We start from the raw sequence: 24,476 nt of genomic DNA on the forward strand, positions 1-24,476 counted from the left end.
GGCCATCAGGGAAGCTCTAACCTAAAGAAATGTTAGTAATAAATCACGCCCTGTGCCTAAGATTTTATCTCTTCCTTAAGTGTCAAACCACTGGTCTCTAGAGCAGAGTGTCACCAAACCAGGAGAAGGACCTCCCAACCCTGTGAAGCTCATTTCCTGCTCCCTATGCAGAGGTGCTGAATTTGCTCCCTTATCTTCTAAGTGTATTTCTAGGATTTATTTTGAGCATTTCAGAGGATGTAAGACCCAGTGTCTTTCTCAGTCACACAGTAAGAGACAGGCTTAAGAGATGTATCCGTGATGACTTTGCGCAGCTAAGTAACGCCCTGATGCTTCGCCTACACCTCACCAAGGAAAGGGTCTCTATAATCCATACATTACATAGGAGGAAGGGTGCATAAAAGACTTTTCAACTGCATAAAAGAATGGCCCATCAGCTTTTCTTTCTCTTCCATATGAACCAAGTTCTTTGTTTCTCTCAAGAATGAAAATTCCTCGACATTCACCAAGTTTGGTTGCATGATGAAAAGTTCCATATGACAAAACACATCAACTGCAAGAGAAAATTAAACAGGGGAAAAAAAAAAAAAAGGCAAACCAAACACCCAGCACTATTTGATCTTGTTTTAAATGGAAAGTTTTGGACACTTTAGAAAAAAAAAAAAAGACAGCAAGTGCCTTTTTAATGGATTTTATCTGCAGGAGAAATGATTACAACCAGAAAAGCTTTAAAGTGTCAGCTGGTGATGCATTTTTCTTTATCCTTTTTATTTTTATTCAGAAAGAAACTGAAGGCATATGGCAAAGTACATCATTAATTTCTTATTAATTTCATAATAGGAAGGCAACCAGTTAAAATAGTAGTGCTACAACTTTAAATTACTGAACTTGCTTGGTATTTAATGAGAGATTTAGCACAGCAGGGATTCTATTAAATTAAGTTGTGCCTTCACATCACAGTGGGAAAACAGGTGTATATTGGTTTAGAATTATGGAAATGTTGACTAATTCCAAGGCTTGTAATCAAACAGCAAGGCACCCTGTAATATTTTTTCCCCAAGAATATGCATTAATCTTTTATGTCTGGTCCCATTTCTTCCCGTCCACCAAAGCTCCCAGCTGATAGGAAACCACTTTCATGTTCTTGCTGGAGCTGTTAAGGGTGATGCTGATCAGATAAAGCAATACATAAATGCGAGATGTGGAACTCTGCTCCCATTCACCTAATTTGAAATGGCAGATGTAGCAACAGTGTGTGTGCTGTGAAGCCTCGGAGCTTACAAATCAGACCTGACTTCTCAGAATTTTCACTTAACCTGCCTCAAGTAATTGGGCAGAGGAAATTGAACCGGATGAAAAGAAAGCCGAAAACAATCCACAAACCGTATTTTCCAGCCTCAGAATTCTTGTCCTTAATAATGGGTTTCCAAAATCAGCAGCCCTGACTTCAGCACGCAGAAATTTTTAAAGCAAAAAAGAGACATGGGTAAAAAAAAATTTTTTTTTTTTTTTAAATACAGAAGATACTATTTGTTTGCTGAGAAAGAGGTCAGAGTAAGATGTCCGATGTCCCCAACAGAAGCAAACTCATCAGTCATTTGTACAAGTTTCAGCACAGCCCATTCGTTAACTCTGGGTTTTGAGGAGCATCTCTTCACGCATGAAAATGGCATGTTAGGAGCTGTGCTCCTTCCAGTGTAGGGGAAGAACTCAAATGAACCAAGCTTCACATTAATTTAAAATAGGATGAGATTTGGCACCGATAGACCCTAAATGCTATAATAACAATTCATCATCTCAAGTAATTTGTTTAAACACAAAGAAGGGATTTTGCACATTAATTACTGTAAAGTATTTCATTCTAAAAGAAGGAATACCAAGTGGTCTCCGGGTTGGATTAGGAGCCTGGGAAATAAAAATTATTTTTTTTTCCTACCATAGACAGTAAATATTTACCTTGGTTGATTCATTCAGTAATGTAACCTAACACTACAACCTCCCAGCACTTACACTGGAAAAATTCCATTTATACAGGGAATGAAGCTGAAACAATATTTAAAAAAATCATCAGGCAAAGCACTTAGACCCAGTAAAATCTTCCCTACTAAAAAAGTACCTAAGACGTTTCAGAGAGAAGTAGTTAAATTAAATTAGGAGGGAGAATTCTGGTATCACACTTGCTTTTCTGAATCCCACTCTGTCTGATTTGCTCACACAAAAAGGGGAAAACCAAAGTGGAGTGGTTTGAGACCACAGTTCATAATTTACTTCTTTTTTGTTATTACCAAGTTAAATGTTTTGAAAACCTTTTACTGAGTATCTTGCCACTAAAATATATGATTTTCAATGGAGCTAAGGTGAATTAAACAAATGCTATCGTCTCTGAGGGTGACAGGGTATCAAATGACTTGTATACATAGGTTTGCATGACAGATAAATGATAAGATGTTACAATTATACCCTGAAAACATTAGGGACATCCTGTTATTTTTCTTTTACTCTTATCAAACCATGTTGCAATAAAATCATTAACATAGCACTGCTTACCAGAGGTTCTTCATTATCAGCAACACACATCATTCTGCCATTAAATAAACTCATCCCTGATATCTGAATCAACAGGGAAAATATCCCAACTAGCAGAGAAATTTACACCAGCATGCACTAGATAAAACGGTCACAAACCCCCAGAAATCATGTATTCTGATGCAGCAGCTACAGCCAACATTAGTTCATTTCTAGTGAATGGTACCAAATGTCCAATATGACTGGGAAGGAAATGGAAACAAAAAATTGTAAGCTTTGAATTTTCTGTTCTCTGTCGACATGAAGCCGCAAATTGGGCATTAAAACATTGACTTTGTTAACCACCACTGACTGTTTAGAAGCCATTAGGAGGTTGAATATTACGGCTGTGCAGAGTACATTTTGTCCTTTCAAAAGAAAAATCTAAGGACTAAATTTGAAGAGAGGCTCCTGGTGAGTAAAAGCTTTTCCTTTTCCATTTGCTCCTCTCGTGTGTTGCATGCATGTGTACGTGAGTTCTTTTTTTTCTCTTTACAATCGCTGCCCACCCAATCCTCTGTAGCAGCCACTGCGACCCAGTGGGGTCATTCTGATTTTCTGACCAGGGGACACACTCTCGGAGAGGTCTTTCTGTCAGCATTAATGCCAGCGCTTCTTGAAGGGCTGGCCAGCCGCTCTGGCTGCTGCAACGGGGACCGGGGGCCGGGTGAGGGGGTAGTCAGCACACCCGCCTCAAAAGCCCAAAGTCATTTCTGGCACTAAGAGCCCATCACTAGAACCGTCAGTTGAAAGGACCATTTTCAAGCAATAAAGTGATTTTGGTACAAAAGTAAACCGACTCACCCCAGGTAAAGTTTTAATATTGTGCAGTGCATTCTGGGCCTCAAGTGCAGCTTTTCTTGTATAAAATGTTACGAAACAACAACCTACAGAGAGAAATGAAAAGGTTTTAGAAATTTCTGTGAATGCTTTGCTTAGATATAATGGAGACTGGGGCGAACGAGTCAACTACTTAAAAGGATGCACAATTTAAAAATAAGGTGCGCGGCAACAGTAATAACAACAGCTCGAGCATTTTACCCAGCGCCTTTCATCCTAAATCATATTTATTAGCTTTTCCCCACGTTGGGGAATCAATTCATAACTGTGTACCAACTACCGGGAACCCGGGTCTTCAGGAACGGGGGTGGGAGGCCGTGGGTGAGTTGTTAATGGAACTTGTGGTGCAGTCACAGCATCAAGTGAAATGGTTAATCACAACCACAAGAGCAGACACTTATATTAACTATAATTGTCTTAAAGGACATCTCTAGAACATCACCCTTTTAAAACACTTGCTCAACTCCGAGGCTTAGACAACCGGGTGATAAGCTGCCTAGGAGCTGAGACCATGCCCTCTTCTTTCCTCCTTTCCAATTTCCACCGCAGCACATACTGCACAGTTCCACACACAAAACATGCAATATTTGTTTGCTGAAATGAAAGACTCTATTTTAGCCAGTTGAGAAAGTGGGCTATATGTGGTGGGCAGATGCTGAAACAGATGTTTGCACTCTCTGTGCTGAGAATGAAACATGGCCGTGGGACATCAACCACTAATCTCTTGATTCCTCATTTCTAAGAGGTGATGGGAGTCCAGGCTGAAGGCTCCTCCAAGGGAGACCAGCCTATACTCTTCTCCAAACCACCTCCCCTCCACCAAAGAAAACAGTCTTGAAACCTCTCATTCCTTCTGTATTCTAAAGCAAGGCTCACCCCTTCTTCAACCTGTGCCCAAAGATGCTGGTTAACATGGTTAAGTCAGATGAAGACATTGGTTAATAATCTGTTAATTAGCATAGCGTTTCTTAGCACAACCAAGTGTTGATAAAAGGGATAAAAAACTTCGGAAATTAGAAGAAAAAGATGCTCCCTCTGACCTGCCTGTCTTGGATGAGTTGGGTTGAGAAAAAGAAGCAGAGAGATGCAGTCGCACTCAATTAGCTCTGATTCTTATCCTCATGCTTAGAGAGATGGGGACAGCCTTGAGAGGTCCTCAAATGCCAAGTACAGCAAGTGGCTAGAGAGAAATTCACGGCACTAAGGCATCGACTTGGGCTCTATTTAGAGGAACGATGTAAGACCATGGACAGAAAAAAGTGGCACATTTGGAGAGTAGGAAGTTGGCACCACAAACCATCAAAGGTTCCAAATCACACATTAGCAACTACTTTTCAAAACAAAAAACTCATTTGAAGGAGTAGGAGAAGATGAAGTACTATACCACCCCTATAGCATTCTGAAATACATATAAGATGCTTCCCCCTTATTTGGAAAAAACAACAAAACTTGGAACCTTGTTGTCATATACTATTTCACTGGGGTCTACTGAGATTAAATATGCAAATCCTTCACCTTCTGGATAAAGGAGAGTATGATCCTAGCTTTTTGGCATTTAAAAACCTCCATGTCTCCAAGGATGGGAGACTCTTCAAGTGTTTAATTTGCATGATGGGAGGAGTATGAAAATTATGAAGGGTCTTTAAAAATCACAGATGGACAGAGTGGGCCTTTATATATGAGCTTTCCACTTCAGCTATTTGACTTCTTAGACCAGAGTGCATTTGGCCATACTGCCTAGTGGTAGATTATTTTTCCTAAACTGATCAAATTAATGTGTGATTTTCAGCTCCACTGGCATAACCTAAGCCCAGAAAAGCTATAGCAATTGCTTTAAATCAAGGAATGATTTTAAACAGCAAAGTCCAGTTCCAGCTTCTATTATCCATTGTAATCACTTAAGAGGAGGAAAAATACCAATTTTCTTCTATTAGACTTGATACAGAAAGAAAAACATGGAGAAAAAAATCATAAAGGAAAAGAACACATAAAAAAATAATGTATAACTGAATTGCTATGTAGTACAGTAAAAATTCCAAAGTCTTTGACTGTGTGGATCACAATAAACTGTTGAAAATTCTGAAAGAGATGGGAATACCAGACCACCTGACCTGCCTCTTGAGAAACCTGTATGCAGGTCAGGAAGCAACAGTTAGAACTGGACATGGAACAACACACTGGTTCAAATCGGGAAAGGAGTACACCAAGGTTGTATATTATCACCCTGCTTATTTAACTTATATGAGGAGTACATCATGAGAAATGCTGGGCTGGAGGAAGCACAAGCTGGAATCAAGATTGCCGGGAGAAATATCAATAACCTCAGATATGCAGATGACACCACCCTTATGGGCAGAAAGTGAAGAAGAACTAAAGAGCCTCTTGTTGAAAGTGAAAGAGGAGAGTGAAAAAGTTGGCTTAAAGCTCAACATTCAGAAAACTAAGATCATGGCATCCAGTCCAATCACTTCACGGCAAATAGAGGGGGAAACAGTGGAAACAGTGGCTGACTTTATTTTTCTGGGCTCTGAAATCACTGCAGATGGTGATTGCAGCCATGAAATTAAAAGACGCTTACTCCTTGGAGGGAAAGTTATGACCAACCTAGAAAGCATATTAAAAGGCAGAGACATTACTTTGCCAACAAAGGTCCGTCTAGTCAAGGCTATGATTTTTCCAGTGGTCATGTATAGATGTGAGAGTTGGACTATAAAGAAAGCTGAGCACTGAAGAACTGATGCTTTTGAACTGTGGTGTTGGAGAAGACTCTTGAGAGTCCCTTGGACTGCAAGGAGATCCAACCAGTCCATCCTAAGGGAAATCAGTTCTGGATGTTCATTTGAAGGACTGATGTTGAAGCTGAAACTCCAATATTTTGGCCACCTGATGCAAAGAGCTGACTAATTTGAAAAGACCCTGAGGCTGGGAAAGATTGAGGGCAGGAGGAGAAGGGGACAACACAGGATGAGATGGTTGGATGGCATCACCGACTCAATGGACATGGGTTTGGGTGGACTCCGGGAGTTGGTGATAAACAGGGAGACCTGGCATGCTGTGGTTCATGGGGTTGCAGAGTCAGACATGATTGAGTGACTGAACTGACAGTAAAAATTAACACAACATTGTAAATCACCTATATTTCAATAAAACTGAAAAGAAAAACAGAAAAAGACATCATCTCTGTCTTCTAAAAGCTTCTAACAAACAGACTCTCAGGAAGTTCTCCTTTCTCTATTTTGGGCTTGTGGGCTTGGCTTCTGGATAAGCAAGCAATGGGGATGCTCTGAACTTTGACTTCAAAACTGAAGCCTCAGAAAGGGGCAGAATCTGATGCTTTTAAGCAGGTAGATTTTAGGGGTGTGATAGTTAAAAGAGAGAAGCTTTCAGATGCAGTAGAAGTCACAGAGCAGTTTGCTTGCCTGGAAAGAAGGCGATTAAGGAAGAATTTCCTAAGCAGAAGGAAAACAAATGCTAGTCCAGCCAAGTTCAGAGATAAGACGAAAAGCCAAGGTCAACCTAAAAGAACAGTGGAATGACAAGGGAGCTGAAAACGGTGACCGACATACACAGTAAGACAAAAGCAACGAGGAACAAAGACGTAAACTGAGGAAGACTTGTTATGGGGCCACCCCGGGCCCGACGCAGGGGGTCTCAGGAATAGAGTGGTCTCCACTCTTGCCTTAAACACCCAAACAAAATTCCAACCACTTTCCATGGCCTGGAAGTCCACTAGGAAGGTGTAGTTCACCTGCTATTGAAGCATTAAAACACTACCCTTGAGGAAGGTGATATTTAATTGTTTCTAGCTATTTACACCTTAGTATGAATTTGGCAACTCCAAGTGCTTCAGTCTTGAACAAGGTTACTGGTGAACAGACAGTGGTTTCTGTGTTTGTTTTGCTTTGACAAAGTTTGAAACTGATGTCTGAGCAGCATGGGATGGGGGTGAGGAGTGGCAAGAAAGCAGAGAGGAGTCTAAGGAGCGAATCTAGAGTTCAAATCTCGAATTCTCTCCAATTTCATGCAGGCTCCACACTGCCTGTGCATCTGAGAGGATGACCTCAGGGATCTGCCATGACAGACCTCTCTGTGAACGGTGCAAGCCGCTTAACTCTTCTACTGGGTTAGCCAACAAGTCGGTTTGGGTTTTTCTGTAACATCTCAGGGAAAAACCCAAATGAACTTTTTGGTCAACCCAATACTTTAGTCCCACTGAAACAAAGACTCTGGCAGAACATGCCCCCCAAAGCTCTAGTTCTAGCTGTAATACAAAGAAGAGTATCCTGGACACCACGGGTGACACGTCTCCCATTCACTGCTCGCTGACTCCCAACCCGAGAGCTCATCCCTGGGCCCCAAGCACTTAAGACCTTTGAAAGAGGCAGCCTGTCCCCATGTGGGCATGGCCCCCGTGGCTTGGTGATTTAGAGCTCGTGCTGAATTTCTGCCCCAGTGTGTAGCCTCAGCTGGATGCCTTCACGCAATGAACAATTTGCACCAATGTGGGGGCTCTGGGGGAAATCTCACCCCAAGACTCTTCCTTTGGTTTTGTACTTTCAGTTCCTGAATGCCTTGGTGGAAAACACCTTCCTCTATACCTCAGTTACTTATGCTGCATCACCTTGAAATCAATGCACAAAAACCAGGACTGCCTACCACTACTTCCTCCCTGAAAAAAAAAAAACCCTATCTGGACACATAGCCAAAAGGTTTCATTCAGAATAAATTTAACAGTCAAAACTATTCCTTCCCTTCTTGGGCTAAAAAATGTCTTGCACTTCACTCCACATGCATACTAATTGATTTAATAAAAATAGCATTTGATTAAGTTATCAGAAAATCTGCGGTAGAAATAGAGAACTCCCAATTTCAACATTCATCTTTGAGGCAGCCATTTGTGGTTTTCCCCCGATGGGACTTGAGTCTGGATGCTTCCAGAATAAGAATGTGTTTCAGAGACTCTTGCTTCTCTGAGTGCTCTCCTAGCTAAACAACCAGACTTTTCTAGCAACCAGTCACTTGATATGCTCATTAAAATCTTAAGATTCATTGACCTGGGGAAATCATTTCAACACAGGAAGGGAGAAGTATCGTTAGTATCTGCCCTGAGGTGGTGGTGATCACCATGGCAAAAGGTCGGGGGGAAGACTCCAGGTCCTAGAAAACTCATGGCGGTGTAACAGGGTGGGAATTTTCTTTCCTGCCCACCCCAACTGGATGGACAGCTGCTAAGGGAGCCACGTGGCGTGTGGACTTGCCCGTGCCAGCTGTAACTCAGGTGTGAAGTTCACTGGATTCGTCTGCAGGTCAGCTGTAACACCAGATGGCCCTGCAGTCTGATTCCGGGACAGACCTTTTTCCTCTACCAGGTTCTGCTTCCAACATCCTTGAAGGCGGGTGGTTAAACACCGACCACAGCCCTGGGCGCCCTTCAGCGGTCAGCAGCTGCGCTGTGCGCCTGAGGGGACCACCCTTCCCGCGTCAGCATCTCTCCTGGCACCTGCCCACAAGTGCAGAGCAAGGCTTGCTCTGCATCACAGAGGGGAGGTGACCTGCCAGGGAACTCGGGGATGGGCAGGGGCGGAGGCTTCAGCCAGGCTCAGCCCTCCTGTCTCTGCTCTGGGCAGCTTCGCATTTCTCTGCTCTGCCTGTCTGACCCAGTCTCGTAAGCACTCACACTTTATGATTCTTGCCACCTTTATCCTCTAGCTCCGGAGTTTCTGCCAGTGGCAGCAGCCGGCTTAGAAAAGGTAAACCTGTTGTCCCACGCCCAGGTGATTTCAAGGCATCCCGCTTTCCAAGAATTTCAACAATTCATTGTGTTAATAAGAGCTCTGGATTCTGGAGTAAAAAATTAAAAAATTCCATCTTTTACAGGTCTATTTATTGGCCCTACCCCCTAACTCTGCACTGAAAGTGGAAAAGTGAAAGTTGCTCAGTCTTGTCCAACTCTTTGTGACCGCATAGACTATACAGTCCATGGAATTCTCCAGGCCAGAATACTAGAGTGGGCAGCCTTTCCCTTCTCCAGCGGATCTTCCCAACCCAGGGATTGAACCCAGCCCAGGGATTGAACCCAGGTCTCCCACATGGCAGGCGAATTCTTTACCAGCTGAGCTACAAGGGAAGCCCTTACTCCTCACTGCTGCTGCTGCTAAGTCGCTCAGTCGTGTCCGACTCTTCGAGACCCCATGGACTATAGCCCACCAGGCTCCTCTGCCCATGGGATTTTCCAGGCAAGAGTACTGGAGTGGGTTGCCATTGCCTTCTCTGTACTCCTCACCAGGACACTTTAAATTCACAGGTGAAATGGGTTTGGGGGTAAAACCTGAGAGGTGACCCCAGAACCAAGTACTGGTGTTTCCAGTTTGTAGACAGTCCACCAGTGATGACTCCTCACCGACCCTCACGTGCTGCTGGGTCTCTACATACCGCTGGGGGGTCACATGAGAGCTCACTGGCCATTCCTGTCTCCCGTGAATTCATTTTGCGGCTCAACTGTGAGTACCTGGCTAACCCCTCAGATGGCCACTTAAGCCAGATCCATTTGGATGGGAAAGAAGGTCCAGACAGAAAGGTCCTGGGGTGAAAGCGACCAGCGTGAGGCCTCGCTGCAGGCATCTCTGGATGATCAGGAGGCGGCCAGGGGGTGCTGGGCCCCGCGGGAATGAGTCGGGGTGGGGCTGGGAGCTTTAGAGGGCCCCAATTCCCAGCGGTCGGCAGGTTCAGCAATGTGGCTACATATGCTCAGCTTGTTAAAGCCGTGTGTCATCGTATCATAACGGTGAGGTATGATTAGACCATCTCGCACCACAAGTTGGGAATGGTAATTCCCAGAGACGCCATGAGCCACGTACTCCAGATAGGGATGTTGGTGTCTGACTGACTGCCTCTCCTCACAAACAATTTCTGCTGCCATTAAAGGTTCCCTCAGGTATTCTGCCAGCTTCACTGCTGAATAACCCGAGACACGGTGATGAGGTTTTTGCTGTTTCCAAAGATAAAGCCTCAGATGAGATGGGCCAATGGTATCCATACACACACACGCATACGCACACAGACACATACATACACATACACACACAGCAGTAGTGTATTTAAAGCCATCAAGAAGACACTCAACTTTACTGAAAGACTTTAATTTTAAATGATCAAGTAGACTTATCCTCAAAGAAACCATCTGGATTATCACCAATCTTTTCAAAATCACAGCTGTTTATCTTGGGAAGCTTGACTTGGAGACTTGGTAAAAATATGCTCAGGGGAAAAAAATGCACTGCTTATGTAGAGATAATCAGTCTACATCACGGCCTGTCCAGAGTCAAACAGCACTGAATTCACATTCTTCTGTGTGGAGGGCTGTGTAGACACTGCCCGAGAGAATGATCCTGAGATCGGATTTTTAAATTAGTTCTGCCCTGAAGAAAACTGACCCCACGCTTGTTAAGGAAACTTTCTCTGAGGCTACCAAATTGGGGAGGAAGGAAACTGAGGTCTGATGCTCTGAAGACACCATTTTACTAAAAGGCAGTTTCCTTCAAGTAAATTAGCTCTAAAACATGGACAAGGTAGTCTTTTACTCTGTGTGTTTGTTTTAAAGTATCCAGGTATAGAGATGGGAAGTCAGTGAGTTGGATGGTTTGCAATTATTCAAAGAGTCACTTGTCAGCTGTAGGGTAGAAATTTCAGATCACACGCCAACAGCTCAAGACTCTCAGTGACCCAGGAAGCTGGTCACTCCCCACGATTCTCCTCGAGCCACCAGCCTGGACAGACGATAAATTCTCCTTGAAAGGCTGTTTCCATAAACACGAGGAACGGCCTTTTAGGAACATCCCAGGCCTGCTGATAATTCTTCACTAATATCTTAATATGGGAAATCCTGGGATGTTTTCTGAAATACAAACAGTAACTTGAGGATGGAGGTGAGTAGGTGTGGCCACGCTGGTAAATAAATAAAGAGTGCGGAGCTTCCGGTTCTGTGCAAGTGGACATCTGACCCTCCAAGTCAGCTCCATCCCCAGTGTAAAAGAGGGGGTCACCCACATCCTTAAGGTCATTCTGCATCTCAGTCCAGAAACCTCCATCACGGTCCAAACTCACGCAAATAAACACCTGAAAACGACCACAGAAAGATCACGTGCAGACTGAACCTTATACTTATTTAAAAAAAAAAAAGGGGGGGGGGGACTAGTTCTGGCAGACAGATTCAACTCAAGCTATATTTGAATTCAAGACGGCAACAGAGTCATCATGTAGTGAATTGAAAATTCCCTTCAAGTCTGCCTTTGAATTCTAACAGGCCGACAGATCAAGAGACCGAGGCCCTGCAAGGCTAAATTAGTGAACCCTCTATGGTGTTTTGTTTTTTTTTTTCTTTCTGTGAATGAAGCTCTCTTTTGTCTACACATTTGCAAGCCAAGCAGGCGCCTCCTTTACACAACTGAATTGCTTACTGGGATCTTAGCTTCTTGGCGAGTCAGTTGCCAGGTTAAGTCAGAAGAGGACAGGCTCCTCCTCCTGTCATTGGTTTTCTCCCTCCATCTCAGCGACTTATGTAGAGAATTTCATGCTTCTTTCAAAGTCCAAAGGTTTTCAGACTTTGTGGGGGCATCCTGTGATCTAATGAAGCTCTCTCAACCATGGGCCTTAACCCTCCCAAGACGCTTGACTTTCAGTTTATACAAAGCAGTTAAAGGCTCAAAAACCCCATCAAAAATCCCCTGAATTAAAATTTTAAAGTCAACGTAGCTTTGACCTTAAAGAAAGTAGTTTTCCAGTGGTCTGGCAGGTAGCCCTCAGCATCATGAGGAAAAGGACAATGACGAAACCCCATTCTTCCAGAAGACACGGGCACTTCAGGAGGCCAACTGGTCCCTGGGAAGTGCAGAGGGCGCGCCTTCCTCAGCCAAAATCCACCCACCAGGCACTGCAGGGTAAAAACCACACCCAATGCACTGTTATTAACTTAGGGCCCCCACGGCCCTTGGTCTTTATTCTTTCTACTTTGTCCTCCAAACATGCTTGATTTACGTGCAAGATGGGGCACGTAATGCTACTGAGGTCACAGCAGTATTTAAAATTCAGTGCCCTGGAACCCTCCTCCACTGTTGGTGGAAATGTAAGCTGGTGTAGCCAGCATGGAAAACAGTATGGAGGTTCCTTAAAAAACTAAGAGTAAAGTTATCATATGGTCCATCTATCTCACCCCTGGGCATGTACCTGGAAAACACTGGAAACTCTAATTCAAAACGATACATGAACTCCAATGTTCACAGCAGCACTGGTTACAGTGGCCAAGCCATGGACGTAACCTGTGTCCATCAAAGATGAATGAATGAAGAAGACGTGGTACATACACACAGTGGAATACTACTCAGCCGTAAGAAAGAATGAAATGTAGCCATGTGCAGCAACATGCGTGGACCTAAAGATGATCATACTGAGTGAAGTTAAGTCAGACAAAGACAAATATTACATGACACCATTTATGTGTGAACTCTAAAAAATAATGGAAATGAATTTATTTACAAAAACAGAAATAGACTCACAGACATAGAAAACAAATTGATGGTTACCAAAGGGGAAAGGTGTAGGGGAGATATAAATTAGGAGTATAGGACTAACAGATACACACCAATACAGACTTAAACACACATATAATAGATAAAGAGGATCTACTGTATAGTATAGGGAACTACATCCAACATCTTGCATTAATAACCTATAATGGAAAAGAATCTGAAAAAGAATCTATGAACTCTGTCAGTCTATCTACCTGTCTGTCCATCCCATCCATCCATCCATCACCCACCGCATGATCTATGCATCTATATATGTATCTGTCTATCCGGATCACTTTGCTGTATACCTGAAACTAACAAAGTACTGTATAGCTCAATAAAAGAATTACAAAATTCAGTCCTCTGGCTGGTATACACATTTATGTATTTCAGAGTATGATTTCCTCAAGGTGGCTCATCTGAACTGCTGCACCAAGGTGGCTGTAATAACATCAACTAAGATACAAAGGAAAAGAATTTTAAAGAGAGCAAAGCAGAAATTCCTTATGGGAAGCACCTGCAAGAAGATCAAAGAGTTTTGTATCCTATTTTCTTTTTTTTTTTGCTTTAAACGCAAAAGTAAGAAAAATAAAACTAGAGGAAGTCAGTGCATCATCTTTCTGATTCCAAGGAATCACAGAATTTTACAGCTATTAATAGTTAACTCGAGTCACCCAATTCTCTAGCTCCCTTCCATCTCAGGTGAGCCAACTGCCCACAATCACGCAGGAGGCTCAGAACAAAGCCTAAGTCACCCACATCATTAGTGGTAGACAACAGCCTTCAAAGCCAATGCCGTCACAGGGGCACCCTCCACGAAGCAGTGCTGGTAGGTTCCGCTTTCCTCTGAAAGATCCCAGAACTGCTTCAGCCTCCTCCCATGTCACCGAAAATGTCTTTTGATACCTGAAATCTCTCTTGTTTTAAACTAGTGGTCTCCTAGGACAAGCCACTGTCTCCCCTCTCTATCTAAAAGTGAGACTCCAGAGCAAGAATAACGGCTCCCCCCAACACAAATGTCACATCCTGCAGAAGTCAACTTTTAGTGAAACTGTGTCCAATTAGCTCAGTTTTATAGAATTTGACATAACAGGCACCCTGATGTAAAGAGTGATGCCATCTGCCCACCACCTAGGGAGCAGAGACGGAGCCATCATTCTGCTTTCAGGACTTGAATTACGTGGACACCACTGTCTGGCTCACCAACTGCAATCCCAGGGAATCCCCTGGGAATTTCTCTGACACAGCAAGAGCTGTGCCTGTGACTCGTGGCTGCCTGGGGCAGGGATCTGACGTTCCCTCCAAGAACCCTGGCTCCTGTACCCAGCAGGAGGACTCCGAGACAGTACATCAGAGCCAACTTTTCAACCAAGGAGACACTGATGATCTCACCAGGCTGCGTGCAACCCCCACCCTGAGAGTCTGCACCTGACACCTGGGGCCACACTCACTTAACTGGCCACAGGATCAAGGCTACACCAGCCTCCCTCAGCTGGGGGACTTTTCTTGGAGGAACCATCTGCTGAGTCCCCCATGGCTCTGTTAAGTCAGGCAGCCTTTCTAAATCTTCTGCCAGGAAAATGGAGGTTTTTTGTTTGTTTGTTTTTTCAATCTAGGTTAAATCTAGCACATTTTTAAGCCTCTTGGGAAAGCAAGGAGGGATGTGCCTGGCTCTGCACATACTGCAACCATTCCTCACCCATTATGATGTAAAGCCCAACAACTGCAGGACACATGGAAAAGATACCAAGGGCAAAACTGAGATCTGCTGTTTCTGCCTTCCCCAGGCCTCTGAAATAAACCACTGAGGTTAAAGCATTTCAGTGTCATAGCTGTAAACGTATCTGGAGAACTTTAATGTCACCCCTTTTCCTGGATGGGACAATCACTGCAAATCGTGTTCCTTAAAGGCTTGCATTCTGCTCTAAGCATCGGGGGGTGAGTTTATGGTGACCTGCGTCTTTGTCAGGCTTCCCAGGTGGTGCTAGTGGTAAAGAATCCACCTGCCAATGCAGGAGATGTAAGATACACAGGTTCAACCCCTGAGTCGGGAAGATCCCCTAGAGGAGGAAATGACAACCCACTCCAGTATTCTTGCCTGGAGAATTCCACGGACAGAGGAACCTGGAGGGCTACAGTCCATGGGGTTGCAAAGAGTCAGACACAACTGAGTGTGTACACACACGTGTTTGTCCAGGAGCCGTGGGGACAGAATGGAGAAAGCAAGCAGTCTCCTTTGTTAAGAAATACAAGAGAATAAGCAACCTGTGAATTTGATTAATTTGTGTTTTTTAAATGTTAATTCTAGAGTGTGGAAGTGGCCTATGTATTCTTCCCTCAAGATAAGAAAAATAACTTTAGGATGAACATGACAAGACAACAAGAAGGCCATATAGTGGTCCAGCCCCAATTCCTGGGCTGGTCAGTCCCTTACAAGTCTGGGTGGCTGAGAGGGTCCCAGGGGGCCATGGCAACAAATGCTTCTTCTCCAAGGGGCCAGAGGACGGAGCAAGGCCTCAGGCTCAGTTAACCAAGATACCCTCGCATCGATTAATCTGGAAGGTGTTCCAGGGTTAAGTGTGGTAGGAGGTAGTTCCATCTTGAATCCAATTAAAAAAAGGATTTTAGTTTCAAAAGTACTGAGGGACCTCATTAAAAAGTTTTTAATATAAGGTTATTGGGTACATACATTCTCTTGGGGACAGGACGGCATTATAATTAGTCTGGTTGTGATGAGAGTAGGTTACAATCACATCCATCTTCCTGTGATTCCCAGTTCAGCACACTAGGCCATATGATGCAGGCCCGACCACTGTCTTAAGTCTCAATTTCATGATCCTGCTTGGATGGTGGGGCAACCTGTATCTGCCAAGGGCTCTACACATATTGAGCCCTTATGTCACCTGGAATAAAATACAGTTCGGCACTTATTAGCAGCATCACTGATGAAAACTTATGGCCCTGTTTTAGGTGGGGCTGGCTCTTAGAAGAGCTTTTTAATCCAGAGGAGAAGCAAGGTACTTTTTCTCTTATGGAGGGGGTGAGGGAAGTCATATTGACTTCCTCATTCTGGTCTTTGGGGGTCATGTTGACTTAGGGAAAGACCTGACCTTACTTCAGATTTTCTTCCTGTGGTAGATGGCTCCGGAGAGCTGATATTTATTGGCCACTGTAACCGCTTAGCCCACTCCCACAATAACGAAGGCATCTTTCATGTGCATGCAGATCAGGGAGGGAGACATTTTTATGAATTGCCTGGGGCAGTGGAAATCATATACGCAATGCACTTTTGTAGCCAACTGTATAAATTGATGTTCTAGCAATAACAAGCAAGCAGCCCTGATCCCAGAGTTCTCAGGGCAGAGACTACGACAGGTTCCAAAAGTGGCTCTGGATACTCCCCTTCGCTCTGCTCATAGAGCTTCGCTGAGTAACAAAATCATCCTTTACCAGCGCTTCAGACAGACTGGGGGTTGAACACATTTCTCTAAGTCTCTTTTCTTTACTTATAAAATGGCCTGAGTAACAGCAGCTCTGTCCCAGGGTTATTATATTAAAAAAGGTAATTTATGAAAATGTATATATAACACAGATCCTGGTATATACAACTGATGTGGTTAAATAAATGTCAGAGATGACTGCCCACTGTAAATTGGTTATGTTCCACCACAGAGCCCCTGGCCCACACGGACCCTGTGCAGGTTTCCCACGAGGCAGATGAGGGACACTCAGCATCGCCCTGATGATTTAATACGCACCCCCCAACCCTGAGGCACAGAAAGCAGCATTCCCACACCAGCCATGCCGACACGTGGCTCTCCACCAGCCTCCAGATGGAAGGGGAGCAAGCCAGCCTCTTTGGTAAGTGGTGACCCCACACCCTGTAACAAGGCTTGGAATTGATTTTGTTGTCTTGCTTTCTGGAGTAATTACTTGGAACTGGCCAAGAGCACCCATTTGCGTGGCCCTTGAGGAACCTGGACATCTATTTACATGGCTTCTGAGCAAGTCGATCCATTTTAATAGAATCATTTTGAGGACTTTTCCTATACGGGGTACCAAAGAATTTCCTCCAGCGCTGTGGTTGGCGGTGCTCCCTCAAGAGGCAAAAATTCCCTAAGACAGTGAGCTTTTAGAAACGAGCCCCGTGGCTGTCTAATGAGCACGCCTGGGTTTCCTTCCTGAAAAAGGAGCCAAAGCACAGACCTGCCCTTTCTCTGTATTTTACAACAACAAGGGAGGGAAAATAATATGAAAAAAAAAAAGAAGCAGTGACACTGGGCTCTGCAGGAAGAAGTGGGGTTCTAAACGTCACAGTCAGGAGAGCAGAGAGGGGGACCATGTCAGGAGGACTGCAGGTACATTAGGTACCCCCTGAGAAAAGGGGTTCCCGGCGGCGGGATTTCATTTTGAGAGTCACCATCACACAATGGTGAAACACAAGAAAAAAGAAAATCACTGCCTGCTTGATGAACCGCTGTCTCCTACAGTGGTTCAGCTGTTACTTATATCTGCCATCTAAGGACCATCTTGAAGGGCAAGGAGCCACGTCTGAAGGCTCCCTGGTCCCCTTCACAAGGCTCAACAGGAAGCTGGGCTTGTAGGTGCTTCTGAAATACTGATGGATCGGCTGTCCTCAGGGCCTTTCCCCGTCTGCTCACCCCACAGCCATACGGTTACTTTCAGACGTCATCTGCCAGGAGTCTTTCTGATACAGGCTACTGGTGATTAAAGACGGTCCATGCGGTACTCCTGAATCCATTTTCTGACAAATGACCCTGTATACCTGGCCAGTTTCTGATCTAAGATGGGTCTGATGGTCAGTTGAAACAGATTTCACTGGGTTCGTTTAGCAAGTTCATGTATACACAATACTAAGCTCCAAACTGGGCACTCAGAAAACACGAAGGAACACTCTCAGCTTGCTTTCTTCCTTCTGCTTCCTGATAACATTCTGGGGGTACCGTGAGGGCTTCTTCCACACCTAGAGTAATCAAGAATTCATCATCCAAGTAGGGACACTCTGGAAAGTGGAAGGGGAGCTGTCAGTTATTATTCTGGGACAACAGATGAAAATCGGGCTGCTGCAGACAAACCCTAAGCACCCTCTCCACCAGGCTGTCTCCCAACTCTGCCCCTTCTCCTTCAAGCTGCATCCTTATGACTTGAAGCTCAGATCTGTATTAAAACAAAATTCCCTTAGAAGAAACAACACTGCGATCTATTAAACCAATCTCTGACTACAAGCTTTGATAAGAGTTTATGCAGTGAGAATGTCGTGATTGGGGCGTGAATTAAGTGTCATGGAAAATACACGGTGACCAGGGGAAAGAAACTTCACTTACGTTGTAATTTTGACAAGGGTTGGTCCAGATCTGACTGTGATCCAGTTTAAGTCCTGGACTGGAGAGCAGAAAGGGGTCTTAGGAATCATCTAAGTCCCTACTGCCAGCACCGGGTCTGGCAAAAGAAACCGGGGCACAGAGAGAAAGTATTTGGATTGGCACAGCCTGAATCCCAATCTCACTTTTGACAAAGACCTAGAGATGATCATACCAAGTGAAGTAAGGCAGACAAAAACAAATGCATGTATTATATTACTTATATGTGGACTCTAAAATATGATACAAATGAACTTATTTACAAAATAGAAACAGATTCACAGACATAGAAAGCAAAGGACTAACTACCAAAGGGGAAAGGTGGGGAAGAGGGATAAATTAGGAGTTTGGGATTAACAGATACATACTATTACATACAAAATAGATGAGCAACAAGGACCTGTTATATAGCACAGGGAGCTATGCTCAGTATTTTGTAGTAACCTATAATGGAAGAAGAATCTGAAAGTGTGTGTGTGTGTGTGTGTGTATAACTGAATCACTTTGCTATACACCTGAAACCAACGCAACGCTGTAAGTCAACTCTACTTCAATAAAAGTGTTATGAAAAGAAAAAAAAGACCATCATGCTTCCTTATTGCTCTAAATCTCAACCTAGATAAATACTGAGCATGGCTTTCCATTTGTCAGGAAATTAAATAAGTATAACTGATGATGGATACAAGAAAAATATAATACACGGTTCCTGGACTTGATGTGTTTAATATTTAGCTACAGAGTTAACTGCTCATTCCTGAGCAGGTAGAGAGAAGATTCATCTTCTTTGCCAGAGAATCTCTCCCTAGAAAACCTCAGAGGGAAAAGTGAAATATTGCCTTGATTTCAAGATGATGGAAAACTCTACATACTGCACGCTGATCAGCAGCCACTGGGCTTCACTCAAGAACAACACACCAGCTACTTGCCTTCCCCATGCTGCATGGATGCTGAAGCAATATTTGATCTAAGAACTTTCATTTTTCTCAATCACTGCCCAATGATACTTATTCTTCTGTTAAACCTTTAGAAAAAGGAGAAAGGAAATAATACCCCACAGGCTCCCATTCCAGTCTCCGATGACTGGATGAAGACGAATTTCCAAGTCTTTAGTCCCTTTTGAACGGAAGGGCTTCTGCTCATCTGGATTTCAGACAAACACAAATGATATTTAAGATGGGGGTGGGAAGAAAGGCAGGTTGTGAAACACTCTGCAAGGAGCTAAAAGGCTCTAGGCAACAAAGATCACTGTACAGAGAAGCCTCTCCTCCCTAATCGTGCAGATAACAAATGATAATAACACTGCTTTGTAGTTACAAGAGAGATGTTCTTCCACCACTAAGGGTCTCATAGTCAGCTCTCAATTTTATTGTATCATGACCAGATCAATAACTCAAGCGATCTGAAACAGTGGCTGTCACAAATATCTTTTCATTATTGTCCTGGAATACTTTTTATGTTAGTGAGAGGACAAGTTGTTGTCTTTCAGTTGCTAAGTTTGACTCTCTGCGACTCCATGGACTGCAGCATGCCAGGCTCCTCTGTCCTTCACTATCTCCAGGAGTTTGCTCAGATTCATGTCCATTGAATCGGTGATGCTATCTAACACCTCATCCTCTGTCGCTCCCTTCTCCTCTTGCCCCCCATCCTTCCCAGCATCAGGGTCTTTTCCAGTGGGCTGGCTCTTCGTGTTGGTGGCCAAAGTATTGGAGCTTCAGCATCAGTCCTTCCAATGAATATTCAGGGCTGATCTCCTTTAGGATGGACTGGTTTGATCTCCCTGCAGTCCAAGGGACTCTCAAGAGTCTTCTCCAGCACCACAATTTGAAAGGACAAGCTACCTTCCTGGATATAACTGTCTTAGGCTAATCTTACAGTTGGTTTCAACTTGCAAAAGGGACATGATCCACATCAGTGCTGCGGAGCGTGAAGAAGGCAGTTTAGGGTTCAAATGCACCATGGAAAGTACTCAGTGGAACTCCCCACACCTGTGGCATTCTCCTGGAACATTCAGAAGGCTGAGTGGAGCAGGTTTCCAGCCTTCATTTCTGGACTGAGGTCACTGATAAATAATTCAACCACTACCTGTCAAATATATTTATACTTTTAATTTCCATGATGGCAGGTTTCTATAAAGGATTCAACATTATCACAAGAGGGGCAAAATCCTAGGAGTTCTTTCCTTGTCAATCTTACACACTGAATTATGTGTTAAAGACCTGTCATAAACAGATATATTCCAAGTATCTATATAAACCATAGAATAAGTGTGTCCAAACGACTGGTGAACTTGATCAACTAAGGGAGTGTTAGTCACTCAGTCGTGTCTCACTCCTTGCGACCCCATGGACTGTAGCCCGTCAGGCTCCTCTGCCCATGGAATTCTCCAGGCCAGAATACTGGAGTGGGTTGCCATTTCCTTCTTGCAACTACGGGAAGCAGTCAGCTAATTCAAAGAAAAATTCAGGTTTGGACAGGTGTGTAAGTAGTACACAGAAGAATCACTGAATAATCTAGTCTACACAGCAAGGCCTGTGGCTAAACCTGAAGACTAAAGACATTTAGACCAGGGTACCAGGGACTGGGTTTAGCACCACTCCTGGGTAGCTCAAACGGTAAAGAATCTGCTGCAGTGAGGGAGCCCTGGGTTTGATCCCTGGGTTGGGAGGATCCCCTGGAAAAGGGCATGGCTACCTACCTCCAGTATTCCTGCCTGCAGGATTCTGTGGACAGAGGAGCCTGGTGGGCTACAGTCCATGGGGTCTCAAAGAGTGGGACACGACTGAGCGACTGACACTTTCACTTTCACATAACATAGCATTCTCAAGCCTAAGACTGCAACAGGGACTTCGCTGGTGGTCCAGGGTTAAGACTCTGACTTCCAATGCAGCGGGTGTGGGTTTGATTCCTGGTTTGGCAGCTAAGATCCCAAGTGCCTCAAGGCCAAAAAACCAGAACATAAAAAACAGAAACCATGTTGTAACAAATTCAATTAGAGACCTTAAAAATAGTCCACTTCAAAATAATCTTAAAAAGAAAAAGACTGCAACAAACATTCAAAGTACCTTTCCCACTATCCAATTACATCTTAAGACAGTGTTTCTCAAGCCTTCCTGAAGATAATAATCACTTGCTTATAAACTCCTTGGAACTAACCCAGGTCCTGGGATCAGTTTTTTCAGGGCCAAGGTCTGGTCAGCTGTAAAGTGTCCCCAGTGATTCTTATCCTCTAGGAAGCCTGGACAGAGATCACCAGATGCCACCCAAATCCATCCTCTCCTCCCGTGGGGACAGGACTGCAGTGGAGGGCATGGTGAGCCCAGGTGGGCTGGCTTCTTGCCACGTGACGAAGCACAGAGTCTAAAGGCATGTGAGTGGAGTGTTACTTGCTGCTCCAGGGCTTTTAACAGAGCAGATGGAGGTCTTCCGCATTTTCTTCCTTTACTTCTGGATGGAGGCACATGGCCAAAAAAAAAATAAAAATAAAGAGAGTATTCTCACCACAAAACCATTAGTTACAGGTTGAGAGGCACCGTCACTTTATTTACCTGCTTTTTCAATAACAGTGGCAGCAACAGCAAACCCAAACCACGGGAAAGGCCAGCGCACGACGTGAAGGTGCTGGTTCCCTGTGTCACCACCAACCCAGAACCCCCAGAAAGGGTTCCTGACACGGGCAAGAAAGAAAACTGCCTATAGAGTCTGAAGTCCCAATACCGTTTCAGGCCTGTGATAGCAGTTCAGCCTCTTCTAATGGTAGAAAAATACATGCGTGGAAAGATAACTGACACGTGGACAATCACGTTACTGCTCTTTGTCCTGCATCTTTCACACATTCTCGAGGTCCTGACCAACGTGGCCATGTTAAAAACACACCAGAAGGACTGAAATGAATATAGGTTAGAATTTGGTTCCAGAAAATGAGAAGATGGTGGATGGCTACAGAAAAATCAGATAGACACAGTGAATGATGCATTTAAACTCATATCTAATAGTTTTGTGGTGAGACTACCCTTTTTTTTTTTTTTAATTTAAATCAAATCACTTACTAAAATTGACTAGACTGAATGGAGAATGCAACTCTTGATAAGCAAGTCTATCTGCATTTCAACCCACATCAGTAAACAATTTCTAAGTTCATCTGCTTCTATGGTGAGATTTAGTTCATAAATACAAGTTTTTTGGTTTTTTTTTTTTTTTTGGTCTTCTCTTTCCATCTTTGCTCTTTTTTCTTTTTGTTACTGCTTTTCAAAGCACTGATCCCACAACACAGGTTTGTGCCCTACTCCCTCCTTTAGATGCTAGTGGTAAAGAACCTACCTGCCAATGCAGGAGACATAAGAGACATGGGTTCAATCCCTGGGTTGGGACACTCCCCTGGAGGAGGGCGTGGCAACCCACTCCAGTATTCTGGCCTGGAGAATTCCACGGACAGAGGAGCCTGGAGGGCTACAGTCCATGGGGTCACAAAGAGTCAGAAACTACTAAAGCGACTTGGCATGCAGCCTTCCTCAACTGCTTCTCGAACCTATTAGCATCTCAAGTGGGTCTGGGGCCCAGGAAGGGCCCGCTGTGCAGATGGGTACAGAAATCTGACCTGGAAAGGTCTCGAGGAGTCTGGACCAAGTTGGCAGAAGAAAAAGACAATCTCCTGTAACCGTTTTCCTGTGTTAGTTACAGGAGGGCAAGCAGTGTCTCCAAGTCCTTTCAGCGCCTAGGCAGATCTGCAATTACTTTATATGCCTCCAAAAAACCCATGAAAATAAGCACATGCCCAAGTAAAACTGAACATACAATATCAAGGTGTAGGTTATGAAAATCTAGGGGTATTTCAAAAATTTAATAAAATCACCTTTTTATCCCCGTTGGTTGAGAGTTCATATAAATCTAAATCAGGATATAGAATACTAAGTATCTGCCTAAGAAGATGCTTTGATGCCTAAGTCTTAACATTGTGATACAGGAACAAAGAAAAATTAACACTTGGAATGGAGGTGAGGGTGATGCTGACTGTGAGAGATACACCTACATATGAATATGACTACTGAACAGTTCGTGGGTAGCATGACAATCACACAGGCTAACTGGTTCTTGCAAACTATTTGCAAAACTTCTAGAGTGGCCCTAAAGAGTTCATGTGCTCCCTTAAAACTCTCATAGGACTGCCAAGGTGAGAGCTGGAAAGTACTGATGTTATTTGAACATCATTCATTGTCTCCCACCATAGCGAGAAACCTGGAGGGTCCCTCAAAACCTGTCCCTGGAAGACCTGCCCTAAACTACATTCTCTAGAACGTACCTCTCATGACCCAGTTTCCAGACATTTACGCCAGGGTACCTCTGGGTGAGACTGTGCTGGAACGCTCCCAGGTGGGAAATGCAGGCCATCCAATCAGCACGCATCTGGGTTACCTGGAGCCTGAGGACTCTGGCTTTATCTCACCTGAGTTCATCATATCCCTTATTCTATGCCTTCCTCAGAACTGCTTCAGGGAAGCCATGCATAGATTGTAGAGAGAGTTAAAAAAATTCTGAATCCCCAGCCATCAAGGCTAACTTCTTGCCTGTCATCAGCTTTTCAATTATTGATGGCTTCTTCCCCTAACAGACAAGCTATGGTTTTTCCAGTAGTCATGTACGGTTGTGAGAGTTGGACCATAAAGAAGGCTGAGCGCTGAAGAATTGATGCTTTCAAATTGTGGAGCTGGAGAAGACTCTTGAGAGTCCCAAGGAGGTCAAATCAGTCAATCCTGAAGGAAATCAACCCTGAATATTCATTGGAAGGACTGATGCTAAAGCTCCAATACTTTGGCCACCTGATGTGAAGGGCTGACTCACTGGAAAAGACCCTGATGCTGGGAAAGAATGAAGGCAAAATGAGAAGGGGGCAATAGAGGAAGAAATGGTTACATATCATCACCAAATCAATGGACATGAATCTGAGCAAACGCCAGGAGACAGTGGAGAACAAGGGGGCCTGGTGTTCTACAGTTCATGGGGTTGCAAAGAGTTGAATACAACTTGATGACTGAATAACAACAGGCAAGCTGAGTGGAGTCTAGAGGGCCTGCTCTTAACTGTGATTAGAAGTGGACTCAGTGTAATTAGATATATGTTTCAAGAGAAGACG

General features: G+C 44.0%; 1 protein-coding gene across 15 annotated transcripts in view; it reads right to left on the reverse strand.

The window, feature by feature from the left end:
- Positions 1 to 24,476, reverse strand: part of CELF2 (CUGBP Elav-like family member 2) — a 547,972-nt gene that overhangs the window by 101,709 nt on the left and 421,787 nt on the right. For all 15 annotated transcript variants that reach the window (XM_043479735.1, XM_043479741.1, XM_043479734.1 and 12 more), the window contains one exon: positions 3,370 to 3,452. In XM_043479735.1, coding sequence (XP_043335670.1) covers positions 3,370 to 3,452 — 83 coding nt within the window. The remainder of the gene's footprint in view (positions 1 to 3,369; positions 3,453 to 24,476) is intronic.

Source organism: Cervus canadensis, chromosome 10, assembly GCF_019320065.1.
Source record: "Cervus canadensis isolate Bull #8, Minnesota chromosome 10, ASM1932006v1, whole genome shotgun sequence".
Classification (NCBI taxonomy): domain Eukaryota; kingdom Metazoa; phylum Chordata; class Mammalia; order Artiodactyla; family Cervidae; genus Cervus; species Cervus canadensis.